The 25,622-nt window shown below is 54.1% G+C and overlaps 1 protein-coding gene across 1 annotated transcript in view; it reads right to left on the bottom strand.

Annotated features, from left to right (window-relative positions):
* SLIT1 (slit guidance ligand 1) overlaps window positions 1–25,622 on the bottom strand; it is a 169,446-nt gene that overhangs the window by 42,498 nt on the left and 101,326 nt on the right. Inside the window, 14 exon segments of the mRNA XM_057736947.1 lie at window positions 796–939; window positions 1,097–1,171; window positions 1,793–1,937; window positions 2,082–2,105; window positions 2,732–2,895; window positions 9,512–9,655; window positions 10,373–10,444; window positions 12,751–12,851; window positions 13,326–13,401; window positions 14,020–14,167; window positions 16,429–16,592; window positions 17,147–17,218; window positions 17,833–17,904; window positions 18,999–19,070. Coding sequence (XP_057592930.1) covers window positions 796–939; window positions 1,097–1,171; window positions 1,793–1,937; window positions 2,082–2,105; window positions 2,732–2,895; window positions 9,512–9,655; window positions 10,373–10,444; window positions 12,751–12,851; window positions 13,326–13,401; window positions 14,020–14,167; window positions 16,429–16,592; window positions 17,147–17,218; window positions 17,833–17,904; window positions 18,999–19,070 — 1,473 coding nt within the window.

Below are 25,622 nucleotides of genomic sequence, written 5' to 3'. Positions count from 1 at the left end.
CAGGCAGGTAGATTCCAGAGGTGTTGTCCACATAGTAGCCACTAGCCACATGTGGTTATCTAGATTTAAATTAATTACAGTGAAATTAAATTCAAAAGTTAGTGCTTCCATAGCACTGACCACATTTCAAGTGCTCCATGGGCACATGTGGCTACCAGACTGGACAGTACAGATGTGGGACGTTTCTGTCCCTGTGGCACATCGGACGGGACAGCACTGTCTATCGGATGCTCTCAAGGTCTACAGGATCATCTGAAGAGCTAGTGCTGCCTGGACAGACAGAGGGGCTCCCTGCAGCATTCCCGGAGGGGAGGGTGACCCCAGGATCCCACTCAGTCCCGACGTCCGGAGAGCTCTGCCTGGGCTCGGAGTCTTGGTGTCCCAGAATCCCGGGGATGGTGGGAATCCCTCCTCCCCCCCCTACACCCACCTGGGTCACCTCTGTGCGGTCCCTGCCACTGCAGCACCGCTCACTCCTGAACTGAACACACGCACTGTGCTCTTGCAGCCTGACCACAGGGCGATGAGAGGGGACCTCCAGAAGGGCCCCCCTCCCCATTCCTTCACCCGCCATCAACCCCGCACGCCGGGGAACAAGACGGCAGGCCTCGCCACAGTGACCAGCATCTGATGACTTGGTGTGCTGCAGCCAGGAGCCTCCGCCAAGGCCCCCCGACTCCCACAAGGTGGGGCCGGGGAAGGCGACTCCCACCCCCGCTCTTCCCTTCCCTTGAACGCAGACACCCACGCTGTGGCTCGGCTTCCGCCCACCCTGCTCCCCGGCCGCACACTCACAGCGTCCTCAGGCCGTCCAGGCCCCGGAACATGCCGCTCCGGATGGACTCCAGCTGGTTGGCGGTCAGGTGCAGCTCGCTCACCGAGGCTGCGCCCTCGAAGGCCCCATCTTCAATCTCCGACACCTTGTTGTTGCTCAGATTTCTGGGAGAGGATTATGGAGTTCGGGACCCCCCTGCCTGCACCCGATCCTCATGCGTGGGAGCCCTGCCCCCCCCCAGGAGCTACCCCACATCCAGAATTTCCCTTCCCCATCCGGACCAGCATCCTGACGGCGCCTCCCTGCCAATGGGTAACTCACATTTTCTTCAGATGGGTGAGTTTTTTAAACATCCCGGTGGCCTCCAAGATGGAAATCTCATTGTTGTTTAATCGTCTGTAAGAGGCAATGAAGGGAACTTGTACATCCATCAATGACAGACATTAAAGTAACTTCCAAACTGAGACTATCTGGGACTTAGACAAAGGGGACGCCCAGAAGAATCTCTCTGGCAAGGAGAGTTGATCCCATTTCAAAGGAAGGTTGGGCCAAGGGCTGGGGGGGGTGAATGGAGATATTTTTAACATGAAAAATGCCATGAAATTTACATACATAAATGACAGGCGTGTGTAGGTATCCATGGACATGCATATACATGTGCACAAATTTATATTTTCAGAGAAAGAAGAAAAATAAAAGAATGGCTTAGGCTACAACTTGAGCTAAAGGTCCCCACAAAGAAGACAAAAGCATGGCTGAGAGCAGCCGCCCTGGTTCAGGCTGATGACCTGCCCTGGGGACCGGAGACTGCCTGGGGGCTTGTGGGGCTGGGAGTTGGAAACAGAAGGGTCACTTCCTGCCGGAGCCAGCTGCTGGAATGGTCCTGGGGTGGGGTCTCCAGCGGTCCCCAAATAGAGCTGCACCAGAGGAGGACCCAGAGGAGGACCCAGAGGAGGCCCAAGAGGGTCCGTGGGAGCTGGGGGCAGGTGAGGGTGTGGGGCGGCAGGAGGCCCTCACAGCTCCGCTGTGGCCTGGGGGATCCGCTCAGGGATCTTGGTGAGCTTCAGGCTGGAGCACTCCACCATGCTGGCCTCACAGCGGCACTTGTGGGGACAGACTGCCTCGCTGCTGCACTCGCTGTTCAGCGGGTAAGCCTCCGTGCCTGCGGTGAGAGGGCGGGGCCGGAGGCTGAGGGGCCCCAAGCGGCCCTGCCCAGCCCAGAGTCTCCCGGGCCCCCCCGGCCTACCGCCCCAGCCCCCTGCCCACCCCCAGCACCATCGCCCCCAGCCTTGGTCCCCCCTCCTACCTGGAATGAAGTACTGCTCTTTGGCTGCGGAGAGAAGCAGAAACACTATGATGCTGGGACCGTCCAGGACGTGCAGGAACAGCCCAGGCCCCAGCCCAGTGAAGCCACCCCAGGCACAAGGCTATGGTGGCAAGTCAAGGCCCCAGAGCCCACCCACCGAGCCCCTGTGTGAAGGTCTTCCTACGGAACACAGATGTTCCTTGCTCAGGCTGACGTGGCGGACAGCACCACACCCAAGTAAGCCTCCTCCAGGGAGCACCAAAACCACGGGAAGGTTAACATGCAACAGCACAGGTGAGGATGGACCAGGATCCGGGCTCAGAAGCCGGCCCGCACGGTCCCCAGTCAGTTGCCATTTCTGCAGCCCCAGAGCCTGGAGGAGGCAACCAGCTCTCTGAGGAGGGTTCCCAGGCCTCCTGAGTGTCTTAAAAGGCTTGAAAGAGAACTGTCATGGGAGTAGAGGGGCGTGGGTCCTGGCTGGTCCTCCCTGGGGTAGGAATCTGTAGATCCAAGTCTACACTCACTGTGGGCCTACACCCTCCCGGGTGGGTCCAGAGTGGTTCCAAGGCCCCCCTGTTGGAACCATCCAGGAAACATCACAGTGTCCCTGAGCACACGGAAGGCGGGCGGGCGGGCGGGCGGGCAGCTACCTGAGCACCGGAACTTCTTGCTCTTGATCTGCCCGATGCGTTTGTTGGCGAGGCGCCGGGGGCTGGCACAGCGGGCGCCGCTGGTCTCAATGGGGTTGGTGCGCAGGAAGTCTGCCAGCCACTTGAGGTTGCAGTCACAGACGAAAGGGTTCTGCGCCAGGTGCCTGTCCAGAGAGGGCAGACGGGGGGGTCAGAGACAAAGCTTCACACTTGTGCCGACCACCACCTGGACGGGGCCTCACTGCTCACTGACGGCCGGAGCCCGCCGGGCCCTGGGGACACCACCTGGAAGTGGCGCCCGCCGCCAGTGGAGTCCCACCAGAGCCTCGCAGTGGGGATGGACCTCCACAGCTTGGAGCTTCCAGCTGTCCCTCAAGCCTCACCCTGTCCCCCCTCCTTCTACTCACCCGCCCGTCCCTCTGCCCTGTGACGAGCAGGAGTGGAGGCAGGAGCGACCCAGAGACCGGCCAGGGCACCCCCGTCCTTCCAAGGGCGTGGTGACGGAAGGGCCGTTAGGACCCAAGCCCTCAGCACCCAGGGGCCTTTGGCCCCCCCGGTGCCATGTGTCCTGGACTGTCCCCTCCCCGTGGCCTCGGGCAGCAGTAGCCTCTCTCCCACAGCCTCTGTCGAGAAGGGCGTGGGGCCGCGGCGGCAAGTCTGGGCCTGCAGCTGGGGTGGGAGGTCTCAAAGGGCCTCAGCTTTCCGTGGGACCTCTGTCCCCACCCCAGGCCATAGGGGCTGCCTCCCCTTGACCATTTTACAGGCCGTCTCTTGACACAGGCAAACTCAGAAGACATCACCGAGTAGCTACTTACGGGGGAACCACTCATATCTCCTTTCTGGCTCCCGTGTTACCAGCAGGATAGAGGTGGGGAGGGGGCAGCTGACCGATGACACCAGCTGAGGGAACCGGGGTCACTGTAAGCCACCACAAGGGTGCCTTTCCCATTGGCCCCGACTGCCCTGCAGGCTCAGACCAGCCACATCTGAGCCACCCAGCAGCCTGTGTGCCCACCTGTGTCTGGGCCAGTGCAGTACGGCACGCCCTGCTTTCCACACCAAGACAGCCAGGGAAAAGAATCCGGCACCTGTCCTGGCTACGGTACCCAAGAGCCAATGCTTCTGCACGGGCCAGCTCAGAGGACTCACCATGCCATAGCCACTCTCCCTCTACCTAATGCCATTAGTTCAACTCATCTACATATTGGCCTCAGCCCAGGCCCCTGCTAGGGCTGCAGAGCTCTCGAAGCAGAGACAGGAGCCCTGGCCTAGAGTCTGTGCCCAGCTCAGCTCAGACCTTGGTCACTCTCTCTCCATCCACCCCTTCCTGGGCTCTGCCCTCGGGCCACTGGTCGGCATGCTTGGTGATAGCCTTCCCTGCCTGGTTGTCCTTGCCACTCCCCCTTTGCAGCGTCCCCCTCCCCTTGTCCTGCCTAGTCCTGGCTCCTCTCAGCTCCACCGGGTGGGCCAGGCCCCTCCCACCCCTTCCGCTTCCCGTTGGATGGTTTGTTTCCCGATTTAAGCTGCCAAAGTGCACAGAGAAGATGTGTTTGCTGACTCTCCAGGGCAGAGTTTGTAGCTAATCTAAAACACACCAGGATTTGGGGATTGCTCTGGGATCCTTCCAGCTGCCCATCTACATCTGTCTCTGCCTTAGTACCCAGGCTCTGCCTGAACTAACTGCTTCACTGTATCACAATCTTGGCAGGAAACTGTTTAAAATCAACTCAATTATGTTGTTCAGGCATGTATTAAAATGTCCAAGGGGTGAAGAGTAGAATACATCCTTTTTAAGAACAGGATGTTTTTGTCAAAAGCAACCTATAAAACTTGAGTCACCCACCAACGCAAGTGGCTTCTGTATAAACTTAAGTATTTGACATAAAGTAGCATTTTCAGCAGGTGTAAAGAGTGGAGAACTGGGGAGAGAAAATGCTCAAGAGAAAGAAAAAAATCTGTTTGGGAAAAGGCAATCGTGCTAAAGGCACGCCCAGAAATAGGCTGCACACGTGGCCAGAAGTTATCTCCATAGACATTTTTGATAGCAGAAGGTAGCAGGGAAGACTGATTCCCATTCTCTCTGGGAATACACCTTAAGAAGGCACAACTAAAAACCTTTTGGGCAGACGCTCAGCATCATTAGTCAAATTAAACCCACAATGAGCTACCACTTCACACCCACTGTGAGAGCTATAATCAAAAAGAAAATCGATACCAAGGGTGGGCAAGGATGTAGAGAAATTAGAACCTTCACAGCATTGCTGGCGGGAAGGTAAAATGTACAGCACTTTGGAAAACAGTGGCAGTTTCTTAAAAAGTTAAACATAAATTTCCCACGTGACCCAGAAATTCCAAGAGAAATGAAACCCTTTGTTCTCACAAAGATGTATAAGCAAATATTCACAGCGGCATTATTCATATTGGCCCCAAAGTGGGGGTGACCGAAAATGTCCATCAATTAGGAAGGATAAACAAAATGTGTGTACAAGGCAAAATTATTTGGCGATAAAAAGGAACAAGTACTGATACATACTTGCAATATGAAGGAATTTCAGAGACTTCCCTGGTGGCGCGGTGATTAGGAATCCACCTGCCAATGCAGGGGACACGGGTTCCAGCCCTGGTCAAGGAGGGTCCCACATGCTGCGGAGCAACTAAGGCCATTCGCCACAACTACTGAGCCTGTGCTCTAGAGTCCACGAGCCACAACTATTGAGCCCACGTACCACAGCTACGGAAGCCAGCATGCCTAGAGCCTGTGCTCCACAACAAAGAGGAATCACTGCAATGAGGAGCCTGCGCACCGCAATGAAGAGGAGCCCCACTCGCCGCGACTAGAGAAAGCCCGTGTGCAGCAACGAAGACCCAATGCAGTTAATAAATAAATAAATAAATAAATTTCTTTTTTTTAAAAGGAACTTCAAAAACATTAAGCTAAGCAAAAGAAGTCAGTCACAAAAGACGGTATATCGTGAGTCCATTTTCATGAAATATCCAGAAGGGGCAAATCTATAGGGACAGAAATTAGATTAGTGGTTGCCTGGGGATGGGCTGGAAATAGGAATTGATTGCAAATAGTCACAAGGGATTTGGGGAGGTAATGGAAATGTCCTAGAATTGAGTTGTAGTGACACTTGAACAGCTGTAAATTTACTAAAAATCACTGAATTGTACACTCAGAACAGGTGAATTTTACAGTATGTAAGTTATACCTCATTCAAGCTTTAAAAAATTTTTTTCTTTAAATCTCTTGGGGCAAGAAAAACTACAAAATCAATACTGTGATACACGGCACTCAGCCACAGGTCTTGGAGCTGTAGACAAAACAAGCAAGATTTGGTGAGTTTAAATCCGCTTGGTTCAGACATACACCTCGGCCAAGGGTTTAGCTATTCGAGGTTGTAGTAAGAAAATCTGATTGTATCTTGGATTTGCGTTTCTTTTATTCTTGTTCTGAATTGTACTTTAGTTGTTCATAGGTAATATTAACAATAATCAATAATTAACAATAATTAATAATTCCATACTATTCATGGAAGTTCAGCTTTGCTTTACAGCCTTTAACAATGAGGTCTATTTTTAGGCAAAAAGCACAAATTAGGGGCAAGCTAACTAATTTCTCAGCGCCCATGAAGAGATGCTTGAGACAAAAATCCCCGCTCTACCAGACGTTACACGACCTTGGGTGAGTCTGCCTCTGCCTCAGTTTCCTTGTAAGTAGGTAGCGATGATAGAACCTTCCCCCATAGGTCACTGTAAGTATTAAGTAAGATAATACACACAAAGAACAGTGGCCTGGCCTTCAGTAATAAACAGTGGTGACTTTTGTTGTCATCAGTATTACTACTCTTACCAGCTTTCCTATGGGAAACCTTCCTGTTCTAACGCTGTGCTCCAGCTTTATGCCCTACTATCGCCCTGGTGGCGGTGGCCAAGATCTCAGGCACGGTGTCTAGGAGGGCAGAAGCGCTCCTGAAATCCAGCCAGGTAAGCGGACACAGACAGAGGCCGCCCGGGTAAGCACAACCCGTTTGATGTGTTAGCTCCTCTTCCACCTTGAAAGTGAAACAGACCCTCACACGAGATGCTCAGCCGCATTCCCCATCCCCAAGCTTTCCGGTGTGTGTTTCCGGCCCTGAAATCGCCTTAGTGCACTTCTCTCAGATGTTCTGCCAGCTTCGTAAAATAATCCACCTCGCCAACATCTCCCCGTGACCTCTAATTTCACATACTTGGCAAGATTTCCCCATGGTGTTCCCTCCCCCCCTCCCTGGCTATAAGTGAATTAATTAGCAGGAGTGGGCTGCCGATGGTTGTGTGGGCTCTAATGAGTTTGTCTTCGTGGCTCACATCCCTGCTGACGTGCAGGGTCCCCAGGGAGCAGCAGCTGTGCCTTCTACTCGATCTGTTTCACACTCACCCCAGCACTCATGCAGGTCTTAGCTGATGGAGAGCACTGCCCAGTGGGTAAACAGTGACGGCAACAACGGCCGCGATAATATCGATGATAAATGCCCATCGGGCACGCATCACAGGACCCACGGGTCAGCATGTCGGGTCAAACTGCAGGCTCAGAACTAAAATGTGGAATGGAGTGCCTCAGTTTAACTGAATAGTAGAAGAGAAGTTTCCCTATACAGAAGCATTCCAGCTAAAAGATGAGGACTCCTTTAAAGTGTAACTGCAACAGCATTATCAAAGGAAGAAGGAATGTTAGAATTCACATATCACCATTTCAGGATCCCTCATGAGAGAGTGGGTCTAGGCATTGAAATCAATGACTGTGTTTGTTACAAAAAGAAAGAAAACCAGCTATTGTGAGCCTCCTGATGAAAGTACACAAGACTATGAAGTCGTCTTGCCAGAAAAAGAGAGAATATCTGAACTTGATCCAAGCTCCCAGATGAAATTTTCTATTTGCAGGACGTAGAGAACCGAAGAACATGTGAAACTACACCACAGGGCGTTCAATCGCAAATCCAGACTGTGGGGAACTCTACAGAGCCAGTAAGGCACTTCAGCAAATAAGTGCAAGGAGAAAGGAAATGGTGAGGACACCCATAGATTAAACACAACTTAAGTGATACATCATCCAACATCACCCAACTGCATTGCAGAAGCCGTATTTACTTATTTACTTATTTATTTGGAAGGGGATTTAAAAATTTTTTTTTATTTTTTAAAAATTAAAAACAATTTGTATAATTTTAAAAGGTTACTTTCCCTTCACAGTTACTACAAAACATTGGCTACATTCCAATGTTGTATCATATACCTTTGAGCCCATCTAATACCCAATAGTTTGTACCTCCCACTCCCCTACTCCTATATTGCCCCTCCCCCCTCCTCCCCACTGGTCACCACTAGCCTGTGCTCTGTGCCTGTGAGGCTGCTTCTTTTCTGTTATATTCACTAGTCTGTTGCATTCTTTAGAGTCCACTTGTAAGTGACATCATACAATATTTGTCTTTGTCTGACCTTATTAACTGACCTATTTCACTTAGCATAATGTCCTCCAAGTCCACCCATGTTGCTTCAAATGCCAAAATTTCATTCTTTTTTATAGCCGAGTAGTATTCCATTGTATGTGTATGGTATCATCTTTAGCTATTCATGTATTCATGGACACTTAGGTTGCTTCAATATCTTGGCAATTGTAAACAGTGCTGCTATGAAAACAGGGTTGCATGTATCTTTTCGAATTAGTGTTTTTGGTTTTTCTGAATATATACCCAGGAGTGAAATTGCTGGGTCATATGGTAGTTCTAGTTTCAGTTTTTTGAGAAACCTCCATACCGCTCTCCACAGTGGCTGCACCAATTTACATTCCCGCCACAGTGCATGCAAAGGCCTTATTTAACTGATTCAAACAATTTTATTTTTAAAATTGTAAAACATGTAGGAGGCATTTGGAAATGTGAACACTAATTAGATGACGATTTTAAAGAACTGTTACATTTTTAGGTATAATAATAGTGCCGTGTGTTTTTAAAGTCCTTGCCTTTATAAATATGTATGAAGTCTGTGTTGATGATAAATGATGTCTGGGATTTACTTCATGATAGTTTGGGAGGCAGGGAAGAAGGGACGTATAGATGAAACAAGACTGACTGGCCGTGAGTTAAAGCTGGGCGATGAGCACTGGGAGGTCCGCTACTTTCATACGCTTTTAATTGTCTATAATAAAAGATTAAAATAAACTTGTAGAATTGTTGCGCTCTCATTTTTAACTTATAATCATCATTGCTGTCACTGTATTAAGACATTATCAACCACAGGATAATGCACTATTATTTTACGTATTATCAAGAAAGAACAAAATGCCCCAACTAAATATGCCATCAATTGTAACATGCATCCCAATTCCTCAGCCATTAATGTGGAGACAATGCATGTCTTAGAATCAATGGGTAATAATAATAACAACAATAATACTAACTGTAGCCAGCATTTAAGAAGTATTTGCAATGAGCTAAGCTCTGTACAAACATCCTTTTTAATTTCATAACAACCCTATGAAGAAGATGATATCCTCATTTTATAAATGAGTAAACTGAGCCTCAGAGAAGCTAATTAATTTGCCCAGGGCCACACAGCCAATAAGAAGCAGAGCTGGAATTTGAACCCAGGATTGTCTAACCCAGAATCTGTCCTTTACCAGAGGCCATTCCCAGTGAGCCAAAGGCACAGGGCAAGACAGCTGCCTGTACCTGGAGGCTGTGACCTCCCCCAGGTCCACCTGCTGGGGCAGGGGGCAAGGTAGGGCAAGAGGGCACTCACAGGGTCTGGATGGCCCGCAGGGAGGTGAAGGTGCCCTTGGCGAGACTCTGGATCTTGTTGTCGTACAAGGAGAGCAGTGAGAGGTTCTGCAGGTCCTGGAAGGCGTCGGGCCGGATGCAGTTGATCTTGTTGGCATTCAGGAGCCTGTGGGCAGAGCCAGGGCTGGACAGTGAGCAGAGAGGCGCAGAACTGGATTCACCATCTCCTGGGCACCTTCCTAAGCACCGAGCATGCACTGTCTCAGGAAGGATCCCAGGGGCTCTGGCCCTCTGGGTGTCCACGGCACACAGAGGAGCCAAGAGCTCCAGCTGCCTTCTCTGTGCACAGGGACCATTCAGTCCCCCACGCTTCTCTCTTTCAAGGAACTGCTAGCGGGGTCCCATGGGATTCCGGGACAGCAGAGAGCGCAGTGGCCAAGCCGCCTCCCAAAGGCATTTGGGGGCAGGGAGCCTTCTCCTCCCCTGCTGCCGGGCTTCCCAGGCAGCTGAGGAGGAGCGTGTGGCTTCTGCGCTCCTTGGGCCCAGGGAGACAATCCTTGCCTGCATGCTCACGGTTCACAGAGGCGGATCTGGACCTGGGTGTGCCCCTGCAGGAGACAGCTCTGTCCCCAGCCATACCGAGCTCCTCAGGCACGCAGGCTGCAACTCGGGAGCCTCTTGGCGCAGGCATCCTAAGCGATCAGCTCTGAGTCCCCCTCTCCCTCCCTCTCTGGGCTCTGCAGAGCCCCCAGCCTCTCACAGCCCTGCCACGCTCCTTGCATCCAGTGAGTCCCACGCCCCAAAGAGGTTGAAAGGGCCAGGCCAAGAGGCCAGAGGAATACTGCCCGGCCCCACCCAAGGCCACTTGCATTCGGGTCCTTACAGGAGCTGTAGGGTAAACAGGCCTCCAAACACTCCCCGGGGGAGGTCCGTGATCTTGTTCCCATAGAGGACCCTGGAGAGAAGGTAGCAGAAAGGGAGAGTTAGAGGACAGCCGGCGCCCAGCTCTGCAAGCCCTGCCCACGCAATGATACCACCCCTAAACCTTTCACACTCACTACAGGTCCCAGTGGTGTGGGCTTGTTATAACAGTGGCCAGCAGATGGCAGTAACGTGTGCCAGGAAAGGGGTCACAGGTCCCTAGTCTGCGCACAGGTACCCTACGTGCTAGAGGCAGCCGTGATCCCCATCACTGCAGCAGCACCCCCTCACTCACTCTCTGCCCACACACACGGACCCCACAGAAGCCTCAAGGGGCCCTTCCAGGGAACCTCATGGGAATTTAACCTGGTTGGAGATCCAAAAAGAAATTGTTCAAACGGAAGAAAATCCCAAGGGCAGGAAAAATTAACATATTTTCAGAGAATTACAGGCAAAAACTGTAATGCCAGACGGCACGATGCGGTATGAGCTCCAGCACATCAAGCGAGTCTTTCCAGCACAGATAAAACACCAGAAGGAAACAAATCAAAGTGTTAGCTGTGCTGAGATCTGGTGGTAGGACTGCAAGAGGGTTGTTTCATGCTTTAGTATTTTCAAAGTTTTCTACAAGGAGCATGTGAATTCCATGTATAATCAGAAAAGAAAGCAAAGGTTCAAAACAGACATGCAGGCAGGAATGGGTTCAGACAGGCGGTGAAAGCATCACAGGGGCTTGGGGAGAGGGGGTGTATTCCATTCCAATCTCACAAGCAGCCCCCAGCCCAGCCACCCCTGGAAACATTCCATCTGAGTAAAAACAGAGTGTGCTATCTCTCCGAGATCATTCTTGGAGGAGGGCACAGAAAGAGCTAAGGAGGATCTGGGTTGGCCCATGTAGAGCGCTCCAGTGTGACTTGGGTGGAGGAAACAAACAGGATAGTAGCTTGGATTTTATCCGGGCTGCACCAGGAAGCCTCTGAGACATGATCAGACTCCCATTTGGAAAGATCCCTCCATCTGCTGTGTGAAGAATTGTGGGGGCTGGAGTTGAAGGGTTGAGGCAGGGAGATCAGGTCAGGGCCTGCCAAAGTGGACACTGTCAGTGGGATCTTTTCGCATGACTTCAGCATGCAGAAAATTCCTATATGGTGAGGGGGCGGCTGCAACCAGATACCCCTGAGCAACAGGAGCCCATTTACATGGGTTATTGGCATGTTCCAGTTTAGGAGGAGATTCATTCACTTTTCAGAGGAAGACCCTGCATTTTGGCAGCCACCTTGAGGATTTGATCTCCTCAACCAATAATAGTGACCCATCACCAGGCTGTCATGTACAGCTGTATAGGTTGCACACTGCACAATTTTAGGGGTGCCATTCACAATGGCCCCACCCACCACCTTGGACTCTATTCCAAGAGAAGAGGGTGCCCACAGAAGGCATTGAGCTAACAGTCTCCTGCACTGCCTCAGGGGGAATTTCATTTTGTTCTGCTTCTCAGGCCCCAAATCAATGCCAAGCATGTGTCCAGTGCTGCCAAGGGACAGGTGAAAACACTCACTCCTAAGAGTAATGAATGGCCCCCAACAACAGGGAGCTCACCTGACTATAGGGCACCCTGAGTTCACCCTGTGGAGACGAAGTACCATGGGACCTCAGAGAGTGAGGGGCTTGGTGAACCTGGGAGTGGGAGCAAGCGTTCTTGGAAAAATAGAGGTGAAGTAATGCTTCTGAGATTAATTTTCAATGCCACACAACATTTTTAGATTGATGGATCCCCAATGAACTGTTGAGGGAAGGGAAATACTGGACAGGGTCGGGGAGCGGGGTAGGCAGGAAACACTGTCTTCACAATCACCCACCATAACTTGAGATCAGAGCACATTTCTGACAAAACATGTAAGATTTTGCAACTGGAGCTGGTGGTTGCTGCTATTATAGGACCCAGGGAAGGCTTAGGAGAAAGGAGTGCTGGGTCTCTGTGGCGAGGTGGGGCCAACATGAAGGCTGGGCTGAGTCAGATGACTGCCACAAAGAATGCTGGGAAAATCCCCATCGAAGAAGGGAGAGCATCACAGCTGCCACGGGCAACAGCTCTGCCTAGATTTTCCATGCACTGAGCCCTTGATTCCCTCCTCCCCCTCCCAGCTGCAGAGAGTCCACAAAGAGGAAGGGAAAGCTGGGCACAGCACCTCTGGTCATAGCACCTAGAGGGAGACCCACTGAAGCTGGGCAGGTGGGGGCTGTGTTCCTCCTCTAACACCCACCAGAGGGGCCCTGGGCTCTGCTGGCCTCTTTGGGGGATGCCCTGGACCACTCCAGAGCCACGGCACTGCTACTCACAGCGAGTTCAGGGACCGGAGGCCCTGGAAGGCGTCGGGCGCAATCTCTGAGATCTGGTTGTTGCTCAAGTCTCTGCAAGGTGAGCAGAGGAGAGAGGGTGGCTGAATCCCTCGGTGGCCACCAAGCCCACCACATACCATGGGAGAGCAGGGGTTTCTTTGAAATGAGGAAAGAGAAGGGCCAGTTCCCGTAGCCATCTGAAAACCCACTACCAGCCACTGTTTCCCTGTGCAACGCAAGGGTTGTGCACATGTGGGCAGCCCAGCTCTCCCTACACACACCCCTCCCAGCCTCAGCTGCTCCAGCTGGCGCCCAAGCTGAAATGGGAGGATGACAGTCAGCTCTGGCCATGTGCTGGGCTCGGACTCAGCATCCTATTCAGGCCTCATAACAACCCTTCAAGGGGATCGCACCACCGCCATCCCCACGTCACAGATGAACCTGGTAGGAAGGCCAGCTGATGGCCTTGCCCGGGGCTCAGCCACTGGAGGCAGAGTCAGGACCTGCCCCGGGGCTGTGGCATGTCTGGTCCAGGCTCCACCCCATGCTGACCGCCAGGAAACAGCAGGAGGCACTCACATTCTCCGCAGCTTTCTGTAGGGAGAGAAGGCTCCCGGGGGAATGGACTTGATCCCGTTGAGCTCCAGGCGGCTGCAGAGAGAGAACACAGAGGAAGCACAAGGTCAAGTCACCCCACTCTGTTGCCCAGACCAGGCCCTCTGCCCGCCAGCCCCTGCCCAGACCAGGCTCTTTGCCAGCCAGCCCCTGCTCCCCTCCTCTGTCTGGAGTAGGAGGGCTGACACGGGCAGAGAAAAGGGACTGGTTTCAAGCTCCATTATCCCAGGCTGCTGTGACTGAAAGGGGCTCACAAATGATGCTAATACTAAGAAACTAATTTTTTTTGGCAGCACTGTGGGACGTGTGGGATCTTAGTTCTCCGACCAGGGATCGAACCCATGGCCCCTGCAGTGGAAGAGAGGCGTCTTCACCACCGGACCACCAGGGAAATCCCTAAGAAACCAATTGTAGTGGACTCACCCAGCTGGGCTGGACAGATGGACCACAGAGGGACACCCCTCCCCAACCTTCCAGAGTTGCCAGTCTTGGGCAGACGGCTCGCCCAGCCGAGGCAAAGCATGTCTTCTCCGTTTGCACTAAGGGGCCTCAGGATGAGCCTTGGGGTAGCGCCTGCACTGGCTCTTCACTGGACCACCACAGCCTGGCCCGGCCCAAGGAGTGCATCCCAGCGCCTGCCCTGCCTGTACTCACATCTCCGTCATGGTCTCGGGCAGGTTGGCAGGGATGGCGGTGAGGCCTTTGCCACGACAATCCACGATACCATTGCTACAGGTGCACATGGCTGGACAGGAGCCGGAGAAGAGGGTGCAGGAGGGCACGCGCCCTGCCTCCCCCTGGCCTGCAGAAACAGTGAGCTGTGACCTCAGGGGGCCCTGGGTCAGCACCTCCCTCCCCAGATAGGGACTGATGGGTGGGGACAGGGTGTGTCTCTGGATGAGGATGAACCAGGGGAGAGCACCGAGGACCATGATATAACTCTGCAGGTGCCTGGCGCATAGCAGGTATTTGTTAGATGTTTGCTGAACTCGAATCTGAACCTAACTATGCTGCACGACAGTGTGATTCGCGTGCTAGGAAATCCTACCCTCAGTTCTGAGGCTCCAGGTTCTAGTCCAAGTCACTCAACACTTCTGGCCTGAGTATGACAAGAACCATGTTTATTGAGCACTTGCTCTCTACCACATGCTGTAATAAGTGTTGTACATGCAGTATCTCATTGAATCCCACTGCAAAGAACATGATATCATTGTGGCCACTTTAGAGGTGAGAAAACTGAGTCGTTGACATTAATTAATTTGTGGAATTCACACAGCTAATAGGTGGTGAGATCAGGGTGAAGCCCAGTGTCTGATGTAAGGACCCACACTTTTTGAAACCGAGGTATCACTTACACCAAGTGCACTATCTTAAGTCTATCGCTGGCTGAATTTCCACATGTGGGCACAGCCCCAGAACTGCCCCCAACATGGAATATCTCTATCACCCAAGACGGTTCCCTCATGCTCCTTCACCAAAAGCAGCCACTATTCTGAGATCTCCAAAGATGTGCTCTGCTTGATCGTGGACTTGGCATAAAGGAAACCAGACAGCAGGCTCTCTTGCACCTGGCGTCTTCCACTCAACATTAAATCTTTGAGATTTGCCCATGTCGTTGTGTGGATCCGTCACTTGCTCACGTTTGTTGCTGAGTCCTAGTCTGTTGTACGGCTATGTCATCCCTGGCTAATCCAGCCTCTTGTTGGTGGACATTTGGGCAATCTTCAACTTTGGGATATTATGAAAAAAATTGCTTGAATGTTCTTGAATATGCGTTTTGCAGAACATATGCACATACCTAGCAGTGGAGCTGCAGAGTCCCGTCTCACACACACCGCAGCCCTGAGCACAGTGGGGCTCGAGCACGGTCTCAGGCGCTGCCAGTGCTGAGCAGCAGGTGACAGCCGCCCCACCCCACCCCACCCCCGAGCCTCACACGGAGGAGAGGAGGCCGAGCTCTGCGTGGCTGGTGGACTCAGGTCCACAGGCTTGGGAGAAATGGGCAGCCCCTAATCCTCTGTCACGAATCTGTGAGCCGGTCATTCACTCAGCAAACATTCCTTGAGCATCTATCTCTCTGTGTCAAGTGTGAGCAAAGTGCTAAGAAATGGCCAGAGAACACAGTACACGTAAGAACATGCTCGTGGACCCTGCTATCAGTGCAGGACCCCTCAGGGGCCAGGGAAGGCTCCCCGGGCTCTGCAGGGTGCGGAGGGGGCAGGGGCAGCAAGGAGGGGAGGATGTACCCAGCTACCCAGCAGGGGAACAGCCTGCCAGAAGGCCCGGGAGCGGGGGCGGGGGGGGGGGCATCCGCTCCCAGGACGGGCAGAGGCGGGCACCACTGGACGCAGAGTGACGAGGCCACCAGGAAGGGGAGGCAGAGACGGCCTTGTCCAGCCTCGCAGAGCTGGAGGGCACTTTGGAATCTCCTAGGAGCATTGAAAGGCCGGGTAAGGACAAAGCAACAGTGACCAGCCCAAACTTGTGGGTCTCTATAGGTATTTCTGGCTGCAGTATGGAGACTGGAAGAGCCAGAAAGGAAGTGGGGTGGCCAGGCAGGCGGCTCTCACAGGACCCCAGGTGGACTCTGGAGTCCATTTCACCTCGAACCAGGGCTAGATGCCCAATTTAATGATTTTTCAAGACAGCAGGGGTGAGACAACGGGGGGAGGGAGAGGTGGTAATAGCAGGGGTATAGGAATAGAGTGGGAGCGTTGGGTAGACGCAAAAGGGGGACACTGGGTAGACAGGACGGGACAGAAGGGGACAATGGATAGGGGACAGGAAAGAAATGATGGGGAGGAGACAGGAGGGGAAACGCAGGGGAGGTGAGACAGGAGAGAGTGGACGGGGCGGGAGGAGGAAGTAAGTGAGGCCAGGAGGCAATGAGCAGGGACAGGAGGGAACGGGTGAGGGGAGGAGACGGCGGGCGGTCCAAGAGGCGTCTATGGATGAGGACAGGAGGTCACGGGTGGGACAGGGGTTAAAGCCTGGTGACAGGAGGTAACAGCAGGGAACAGGAGGTGGGGCAGGAGGCAGGCGATGGGCAGGGCCTGCACCCACCTGAGCAGCTGAACTCACTCTTCTGGACCTCGGCCACATTGAGGCCGCGCAGACCGGCAGGGCCCGCGCACTGGGTGAAGAGCCCGATGGTTGGCCGCTGTCTCAGCCATTGGGAGAGCCAGGCCAGGTGGCAGTCGCAGAACAGGTGGTTGGAGTGCAGGCGGCTGGGGAGGCGGGAGGGGACAGGGCAGCTCACGACCCAACCCACCTGGGCCCCCAGCCCCTGGCCAAACGGCGGGAGCCCCTCCGCCTGGTGGGGGTGGGGGCCGCGCCCCTGGCGCTCCACTCGGTCCAGGGCGCCGTCTACACCCCGTCAGCCGCACAGCAGCTCGGCCCCTGCTTGGGGGTTATGTGCAGGAGCGGGGAACTTCCCGGCAGCTGCCCCTTCCCTCCCAGCGGGCTTGGGGGGTGGGGGGCACCCCTTTGGCTGGCGTGTGCCCAGGGAAGATGCATCTCACCGAGCTCACGTAGACCCACCGCCCAAATCACTTTACTCACCTTCAGACACAAAAACTAATCATTTCTTGTCCAGGGAAAACATCACATACAAATGACATTCAACGTCCTTCCATTTTAGATTACCCCCTTCCCCCGACTCCACTAGGCGCCCACCCCGGGGTGGCCTCTGGGGGTGCAGAGGGGGCCGAGCTCCTTGCCCACCGCCCGTGGTGCCTCCCCTGCTTGGCACTGCGCTCTCGGCCGCCCCGGGCTGACTCACAAGGTCCGGAGCTTGGGCATGTGGTTGAAGCTGGACACGGGGATGGTGGTGATGTTGTTGTTGTTCAGGGTCCTGGACGGGGAAACCAGAGTCACTGAGCATGCGCCCCGCAGGAAGTTGCGTGGGGAGGAGGGCCACGGCTTCTCTCTCACACTGCGGCGCATGGCCCACCCTCGAGGTGACGCGCGCGGGGCTGCACCAGGGGCTATGCCAGAGAGCCCCCCTCGGGGGAAGCCCTGAGCTGGGACAGTGATGAAGAGGCAGCTGCACCACAGACTCCGAGTCTGGTAGGACAGGGGAGGTGCAGCCAGAAGGTGAGGATGGGTGCAGGCTCGGGCTGGCTTGGAAGAAAGTGTGGGGTTTAGACGGACTGAGGGAGAAGGGGGAGGCATTCCAGACTCGTGTGCCAGAAACTCCTGAGACACAGCCACTCGCCCTTGGCTTCATCGCGAGCAGTTTAAGCCTGCGTCACACTGCTACAGGCAGGACCTCAGCAGCACGTGCCCTTCGGTCCTTGGCGACAAGTCTAGGAGAGCAGAGAGCATGGCCTCTGCCCCTGGGCCTGGAGCCCGCCTTCCAGGTCTCCCGCCTCCTGTGCGTCTTCCCAGCCCCGACGCCAGCTGTCTGGGCCTCGGCGCCCGTGTTAGCCGGGCTCTCCTGCCTCTGCTCCCCTGTGTTTTACTTACAGCACCTCCAGCCCCCGCAGAGCCCGGAAAGCTCCTTCCTCGATGCAGCTGATCTGGTTCTTGTCCAGCTGTCTGCGAAGTAAAGGAAAGTTATAGAGAGGATAGCATGTTGCCTATAGCCAGGATGTCCAAACATTTTGATCAATCACTCCATTAGTTTAAAAAAACAAAAGAGGCCTGACCCCAATCATTTGTCCAGTACATACGTGTTGATCTAAATAGTAAATGTTAATAAAAGCTTAAATTCTTTCTTATTTTTAGTTAAAACAGTAAGTATAAATATGTTATATTTATACTTACGTTATATTCCTCTATCCAACCTTGCACATTTCCTGGGGAGCAGGCACCACCCCCACTTTGGAGACCACCTAGAAAGTGCTCGTTGGTGGCTATAAAATCAGAGCCCATGACAGCAGCCACAGCAGCCAGAACTAGCGAACAGACTTCAGCCTGAGTGCCAAGGGAGCCTGACTCGCCGTGGCTACCTGGAGTGCTGCTTCCAGAAAAAACTGAAGCTGTGATTGGGCTCCTCGGGAAAGAATGTGGTGATCGATCACCAATGTCTACTACAGGCACGGGGGTTGTGGAGTGACAAGAATGCCAGGCACCTGCCATCACTACGGCAGTCAGCCCTGGGGTGGGGTGGGGTGCAAGCCTGGACCAGAATGAATTTGAGTAATAGAAATTAACCATTACATTTAAACAGCACTCAACAAAGTGTATTTATTTCCATAGCTCATTTAAACCTCAGAGCAAGCTTGTGAGATAAATATGATGTCCCCATTTTGCAGAATAATATATAGAGGCTCAGTGAAGTTAACTGACTTGCAGCAGCTTATACAATATGGGGCCTGCAAGAAAACATTCAGACCCAGCTCTCCCCACCCACTGGAGGGCAAGGGCACAAAGACTGTCCATTTCAATGGAACAAGAATGTCACCTAAGCACCCCACAGCTCATGACACTGCCTTCAACCTGGTCCCCAAAGGCTGCCTGTTTCCTCCAGCCCCAGATTGTTTCAGAAGACCATTCTGGCATGAGCCATCTCATAGCCCAGACCAGCTCCTTGGCCACCTGGACCACAGGGCTTGGGGAGACCCATAAGGATGCTGCCAGGGGTGGCCCTACAGCCTCCAAACCCCTCTCCCTCCCAAGCCTATACTCACAAATTTTTGAGGTCTGTGGCACCACGAAAAGCCTTTCTGGGGATGGCCTGGATGGTGTTCTCACTCAGGTCCCTGCGAGGACAAAACCAGAGGGAGAAAAAACACTGTCAGAAAAGATTTCTCCAGAGTGCCCTGATGAGTCAGGGAGGTCAAGCGGGCCAGACGATGCCCAGACCAGACGCAGCTGCATCCCAGCACCTGGGACAAGGCTTGGCACACAAAGGTCACTGGGTAAACACTTGTCAAATGAATGAATGAATGAATGAATGAGTTGGAACTTGGTCCCCAGCCACCTCCCCTTCTCTGGGCAGAGGGGCCGCAGCTGGAGGGTGCAGCCTGAGGCAGCGGTGATCAGCTCTGCCAGCCCCCAACCCTGCCTGCCAGACCCACCGGGGTGAGCTCAGCCCCCAAGGCACCGTCCAGGGCTGCAAAGGAGGAGCTCCTTAACAGGGCCCACAGCTGCCCGAGACCTACGGCGAGGCTGCCTACGGCTCACTGTGTTTTACTGATGGGGAATAGGGGCACCAGAAGGAGCCAGAGCTGGATCCCACGTAACCCAGCCAGTAGGTGGCCCACCCAGGTCGTGAACTCCAGGCTAGGTCTGACTCCAGATCCTGCTTGTCTCAGGGACCGCAGGGAGCAGGGCTGCCCCTTGAGCCTGGGTCCACACTGGGGACTGAGCACGCTGGCCCAGAGGCTGAGGTGCTGCATCCCTGTCCTGGGGCTTGGAGGGCAGGGACCTCCGAGGACTCCACCACCTCCCCATTAGTAATGTCCTGAAGTGAGGGAGGAGGCATTGCAGGGACTCAGCAACTCAGCTTCTGCTCCCCAGCAGGACTGGGCCTCAGGCACCTGCCCACCGGCCTCTCCTCCCTCTCTCAATCCTCAGTGCGGACTTTTACGAATGCCCCTTTGCTTCTCACAGTGGTGATAACAACTGCCCCCAACCCCTGCCCCACCCAGGCGTCACAGGTGTGAACAGGTGTGAGCTTCCGACCCTCACACTGACCACGGGCAAATGCGGTCGCCGTCCCATTGCACAAAGGAGGAAAGCAAGGCTCACAGAAGTTACGCAGAGTTTTTGAGGAAACACTGGCAGGTGGGGGCCCCAGAATTTGAACCTGGCGGTCAGGTTCCAGAGCCTCCCCTTGCACAGCAGCCCCGGGAGAGGAACTGCGACCTCAGACGGCCAGGGCTGCCTATCCCCACGCGGGACCCTCCTCCTGGGCCAGGCCCATGGGGATTTGACCATCTCCTCCCTTTCAGCCATTCACCCTCTCAGCCTCAGGGTTCACCTCAACTCTGAGAACACAATCCACCAGGCCCCACAGTGCACTGTCCCCTGAGCTGTGGGAACTGCTCCGCTCTGCCTGGGTTTTTCTGCTGAGACAACGAAACAGAAGCATCGCAGCAAAGTGCACGGGGCCCTGACCTCAGGTGGTTCGAATCCCGGTTCCCCACCTCTTGGCTGTGCATCTGTGGGTCAGCCCCTTTCCCTCCTGAGCCCAATTTCCTTGTGTGCAAAGTAGGGGAATACAAGCCTTGTAAGGCCTGCCCCCCAACCCCTCCCCCACAAAAACCCTGCCGCCTGCACAGAGTGTGACCCAGCCTCTGTGAGCTCCCTCCTCTCCAAACCCCGGTCCCAGGCACCTGCGGTCTGAAGAGGCTTTGTCACCATCACACGCCCCTGTTCCCAGCTCACCCTCTCCATGAAGGAAAGTGTCTCAACCCTGCGACATAGACTCTCCACTCTCCTTCAAAACTACAATCCAGCTGTGTCTGGCTTTGCTGTAACCGACCTGTGTCTGTCCCCTACTGTGACAGCAGCTTCTCCCCCTCTCCCCCCCGTCTCCCGGGTTTCAGAAAGATGGAGGGTGCCCGAGGGTGGGGACCTCTGCTAGCACCCTCATCTCAGTCCCAGCTGGCAGTTCGCCCGTCCGCCAAGCCCGGGAGGAAACTCTGCGCTGACAACTCCCAACCATTATTCTGTCTAATCCTCACAACAATCCTGCAAGGAACGTTTTTCCTTTGTATTGATTAGTTTATTGATTTAGGCCAACCTTATTCCAGAAAGGATTTAAGGGGGCTTAAAGGGATTTATAAAACAGCAAGAGAGCAGGAGTGAAAAGTAGGGCAAAGAGAAGACAGATCGATAGCAGACATCAAGCATGCAGCATCACGTGAGCCACACACCTGACTGGTCAGGACAGAGGGTAGGTTCTAAGCTTTCCGAGACCCAATGTGAAAAGGGAAAACTGGTCAGTTAACTGCATCCCCTATGTATATGTATAAACTGAAAAGAACCAGTTTCTTGGGAGGATAGCTGTTTTAGGCACTGAGATGAGACAAGAATTTCTCCAGGGGTCTTTATAAAAAATGACCGTGTGTCCTAATCAATGACACTAGATCCTTATAATAAATGGGTTTCAAGTGTCTGTTTCTTATAATAGCATCACATCAAAATATGATTCAGGCCGAGCAATTCTATAAGAATGCGCACCAGGAGCTAAGTGGGGAAGGGAGGGCCAGGAATGGTCTATCAAATGCAGGAGGCATGGAGCCTGGCACAATCCAGGAGCAGTTGGGAGCAGGAGGTACTGGGAAGAGGGTGTTGGCAGGAAAAAACCTTGCAGGCTAGAGAAGGTGACAGGTTAGATCAGAGAAGGGTATGATCTGATGGCTTTTTAGACATGGCTCTGGGGCACCAAAGCTTATAGAGAAAAGACACTGGCCCCAGTGGACACCGAGTGCCAATTAGTGAGGTGAGGGTCCAGGGATGGGTGTGGGTGCACCCAGGGGCCGGCCCATAGCAGTGCACTGGTGCTCACACTGTTCAAATGAGTCAAGGAAACTGAATCTGAGACCCTGGAAGAGGCCTCTAGACCAGAGGGAAACAGGTGAGCCTTGGAAGGCCGAGGAAAATGCAGAGCGCTGACAGCACAGAAGGTGGTGGAGAGAGCCCGAACTCTGCAATGGAAGGATCTAAGTTCAATTCCTGCTTCTGCCATTTACAGCCACCTAAGAGCTTCAGTTTCCCTATTTGTAATACGGGGATTAAAATATCTACCACACAGGGCTTTGAGGAAGATTCAGACAGTTCATGTATTTGTGCTTCTGTTCTAGTACCTCCATTTGGCAATATTTAAGAAACGCGGGCTTTTGTCCCCGCCTTAAGCACAGCCTGCCTATCCCTTTGCTAAGGTTCGGGCTGTTGTTTCCAGTTTTCTCACTAGGTCGCGCCAGAAGCCTTCCCTGGACTTGGATGCCTGCTCAGCCCAAACAGCTGATCCCCTTCCTGACTGACAATTGTTTTGTGTTCCCCCAAACCTCTTTGACATTAAGTTTCCCAGCTCCATTTTCACCAAGTTTGCATGCAAACTCTAAAGGTACCACCTACAACTTTCCTCGTCATATTTTCCCAGGCCCGGAGCCTCCTTTTTCTCCCCGGCACTTGGTCGCTCTTGCCCCATTCCCCCCCGCCCCCCGCCGCCGGTGACCTTGTCGGAGACCCTGAAGTGAGGTGCCTGGCCTGGGGTGTGTCAGGGCAGAATGAGATACACTGGGAGAGGCCACCCTGGAAGAGGGAAGGGCCCTGGAGCTGGAAGGACAGCGGGTGGCCCGATTCTGGCCGGGGGGAAGCACGGAGCACAGAGCCGTGGGGTGGACGGCATCTCAGAAGGAAGCCTCAGGCAGGACAGCGAGAAGCAGGTTCCCTGAGCAAGGACGCAGCAACCAGACAAAAGACTTGCTAGGGACAGATTCTGCGGGAAAGGATGAGGTCCTAGATTTCTGACAGGCTGGGTGGCTTCTGACAATACGGGTGCTGCTGGTCCAGGAAGCACACACTGAGAGGCCAGGGCATAGAGGAGAGAGCCCACAGCTGAGTGTCCCCATGCAGACTTGGGTTCAAAGAGCCCAGTCTCACCCACTTAAATCATGTGGTCTTGCGTGAATCGCTTAACCTCTCTGGCCTCAGTTTTCTCACCTGCAAGATGGGGGTGAGAAGTGGCACGTACCTTGCAGGCCCTGATGTGACAGGCACGGGGTGCTTTCACCCTGCCTGCGATTTCACATATGCTGCCGTTCCTTTATTTCCTCAAATCCCTCCTGCCACAGGACCTTTGCACTTCTGTTACCTCTGCAGAGGCTATCCTTCCTCTACGCTTCAGGAGGAATGGTAACTCCTATTCATCCTTCACATGTCAGTCTACAGACACCTCCCCTGACAGCTCCCTCTGCTGCGGGCTCCCAGGGCCCCCATGCTATCTCTTCTCAGCACTAATCCAGGTTTATGTTTGTGTAAATACATGAAATATTTCATGAAATGAAAATATGATAATTTTTATGAAATATGAAATTTATGAAATATGAAAATGGAAAATGTCGTTTTATGAAACATGAAAATATGAGAAAAATTATAAAGTATTTGTGTACTGAATGTAATAAAATACTGATTGTTTGGTTAACATCCATCTCTGCCTCCAGACTGTTGTATCCCTGGACCTGGCTGGTTGCAGGGGCTCAGTAATTTTTAGCTGAACTGAACTAAAGCGGATCCTTCCATGATTCTCTTGCTCTAATACCTCTGCATTTTCCTGAGTAAAACAAGGAGGTAGGACAGGCCATGTCGCTGAGGGGGGAAAGCAAGGGCTAGGACAGGACGGCTGGCTCTGTGTCAACTTCGTGAGACCAAACCTCTTCCCCGTGCATTGAGCACAGTGGTACCTGCTCTGCCTAACGCTACCCCGAGCGAGGGCTCTGAAGGGGGGGGGGGGGGCAGGGTGCTGGAGAAGCACGTGTTGCTGATGGTGTAATAACCACCCTGTCCCTCCCTTCACACATCCTTCCGGAACTTCAATAATCACCCTCCATGGCTCTGAGGCGGTCCCAGCAGCGCGAGCAGAAGGGGTTGGGGAGCCTCCAAGGAAGGTGAGTGACTCTCCTGGGAGCCACAGGAGAAGAGGGAGCTGGAGCCCCTGGAATCCAGCCCAGGGGGCTCAAGGCAAGGGTGCTGCAGGCAAAGATCCCCCCTGCCTGAACCCCACCACCCAAGATCAAGGGCCCTGAGAGGCAAGCTGCTGCCCACACCCCACCCTCGGAGTCTGGGTCCCCTTCCCGGAAGAGAAGGGGGCAGCAGGCCCACACCCTGGCTTGGGTACCGTCCCAGAAGCCCCCGCTCCTGCCGCCCCTCCTCCTGCAGACTCTGCCAATCCCTCCAGCCGCTGCCAGTCTGGGGGAGGCAGGGGCTGGAAAGCCGAGGTCGGGACCCCATGTTCTCGCTGCTAATCCCCCTTCACGCTCTAACCAGATTGGGTCCTGCTGGCAGACCGGCCTCTGAGGGGATCAGTGGGGGAGCCCAGCCGGGGATGCTGGGCCCCAGCCAGAGCCAGACTTGGCCTGGGCTCCGGCCCCTGCTTGCCGGCCCCACTGCAGAGCAGGGGGCCTTCTCTGTCTGCCTCTCAAGCCACACGGAGGCTCTGGGCAACCTGGCTTGTCCCCTTGCCTGACTGGTTACCCTCAGTTCACCCAACATGGGACCCAAAGGAAACCAGGTGGCCCGACTATTCCAGGCCACCTCGCGCAGGGCTCCCTTATCAGATGAAGGACTTGGGCCCTGGAGCAGACCGAGCCGGCCGCGTACTTCCCCACCCAGGGACCTCATGCCAGTTTCCTAACACCTGGAGCCTCAGTCTCCTCCTCTGTAAAGTGGGAATAATCATGGTGTCACGGGGCTTAACTGAGGCTGTGTGTGGTGCTCTCGGCTGGCCGGGGCTGGCAGAGTCGGTGCCACTGCTAACTGTCTTTATGGGCCTCAGGGCTGGGGGGCAGGGGAGAGTCAGGGTGGAAAAATCCAGGACTTGGAATCAGGAGGGTGAGGCTGGAGGCGGCTCTGCCACCAGCCCACCATGTGTCCTCAGGCACAGCCTGCCATTTGTTCCCAGGACCTTGGTCTCCCCTTGCAACAGCACCACCTCCCAGTGAGGTGGGAGGATTAGATCACACGCGGGCGGGCCCAAGCTTCCCTCGCTGCTGCCGCCACTGCTAAGTGCCGCCCAAGAGCCCTCCGCTGGTGACTCAGTACCCATGGCTACGGCACCTGGACCAGCGGCAGAGGAGCTGCCTGGGAGTTTTAGAAAGATGGACTTTCTGGCCCCACCCACTGAATCAGAATCTGCATTTTGGCAAGACCCCCCCCCCCCCAAGTGATGCATACGCATATTAAAGTTTGAAAAGTGCTACATCTGACGAGGGACGCTTAAAACTTCCTGTCCCCAGCTGGGGCTAAAGCGAAGGGGTTGTAGCCCCGGTACCTACCAGCATTTCAAAGGCAGGGGAAGAGGCAAAAACTCCTATTCTTTGGGGGGCGGAGGGGGGAGGCTTGGACACAGACACCCCCACTGGATAGAGAGAGAGGGAAGAGCGGCCTCTGACCTGTCACCTGTGGCATGCCTGCCACTGCCCACCTTCACAGGGAACAGAGGAGGCGCTCACCAGTGGCGGGGCGGTGATGGCCACGGCATTGGTACCACCGCCCTCCCTGCCTTCCTGCTGGGGCTGGGGCATTGGCATGGAGGAGGCAGTCAGCTCCCTTGAGAAGGTTAGGAGCCACCATTCCAGCTCAGG

This window comes from Hippopotamus amphibius, chromosome 5, assembly GCF_030028045.1.
Source record: "Hippopotamus amphibius kiboko isolate mHipAmp2 chromosome 5, mHipAmp2.hap2, whole genome shotgun sequence".
NCBI lineage: Eukaryota > Metazoa > Chordata > Mammalia > Artiodactyla > Hippopotamidae > Hippopotamus > Hippopotamus amphibius.
Note: the sequence above shows the minus strand (reverse complement) of the source record. Positions and strands in the feature narration are given on the sequence as shown.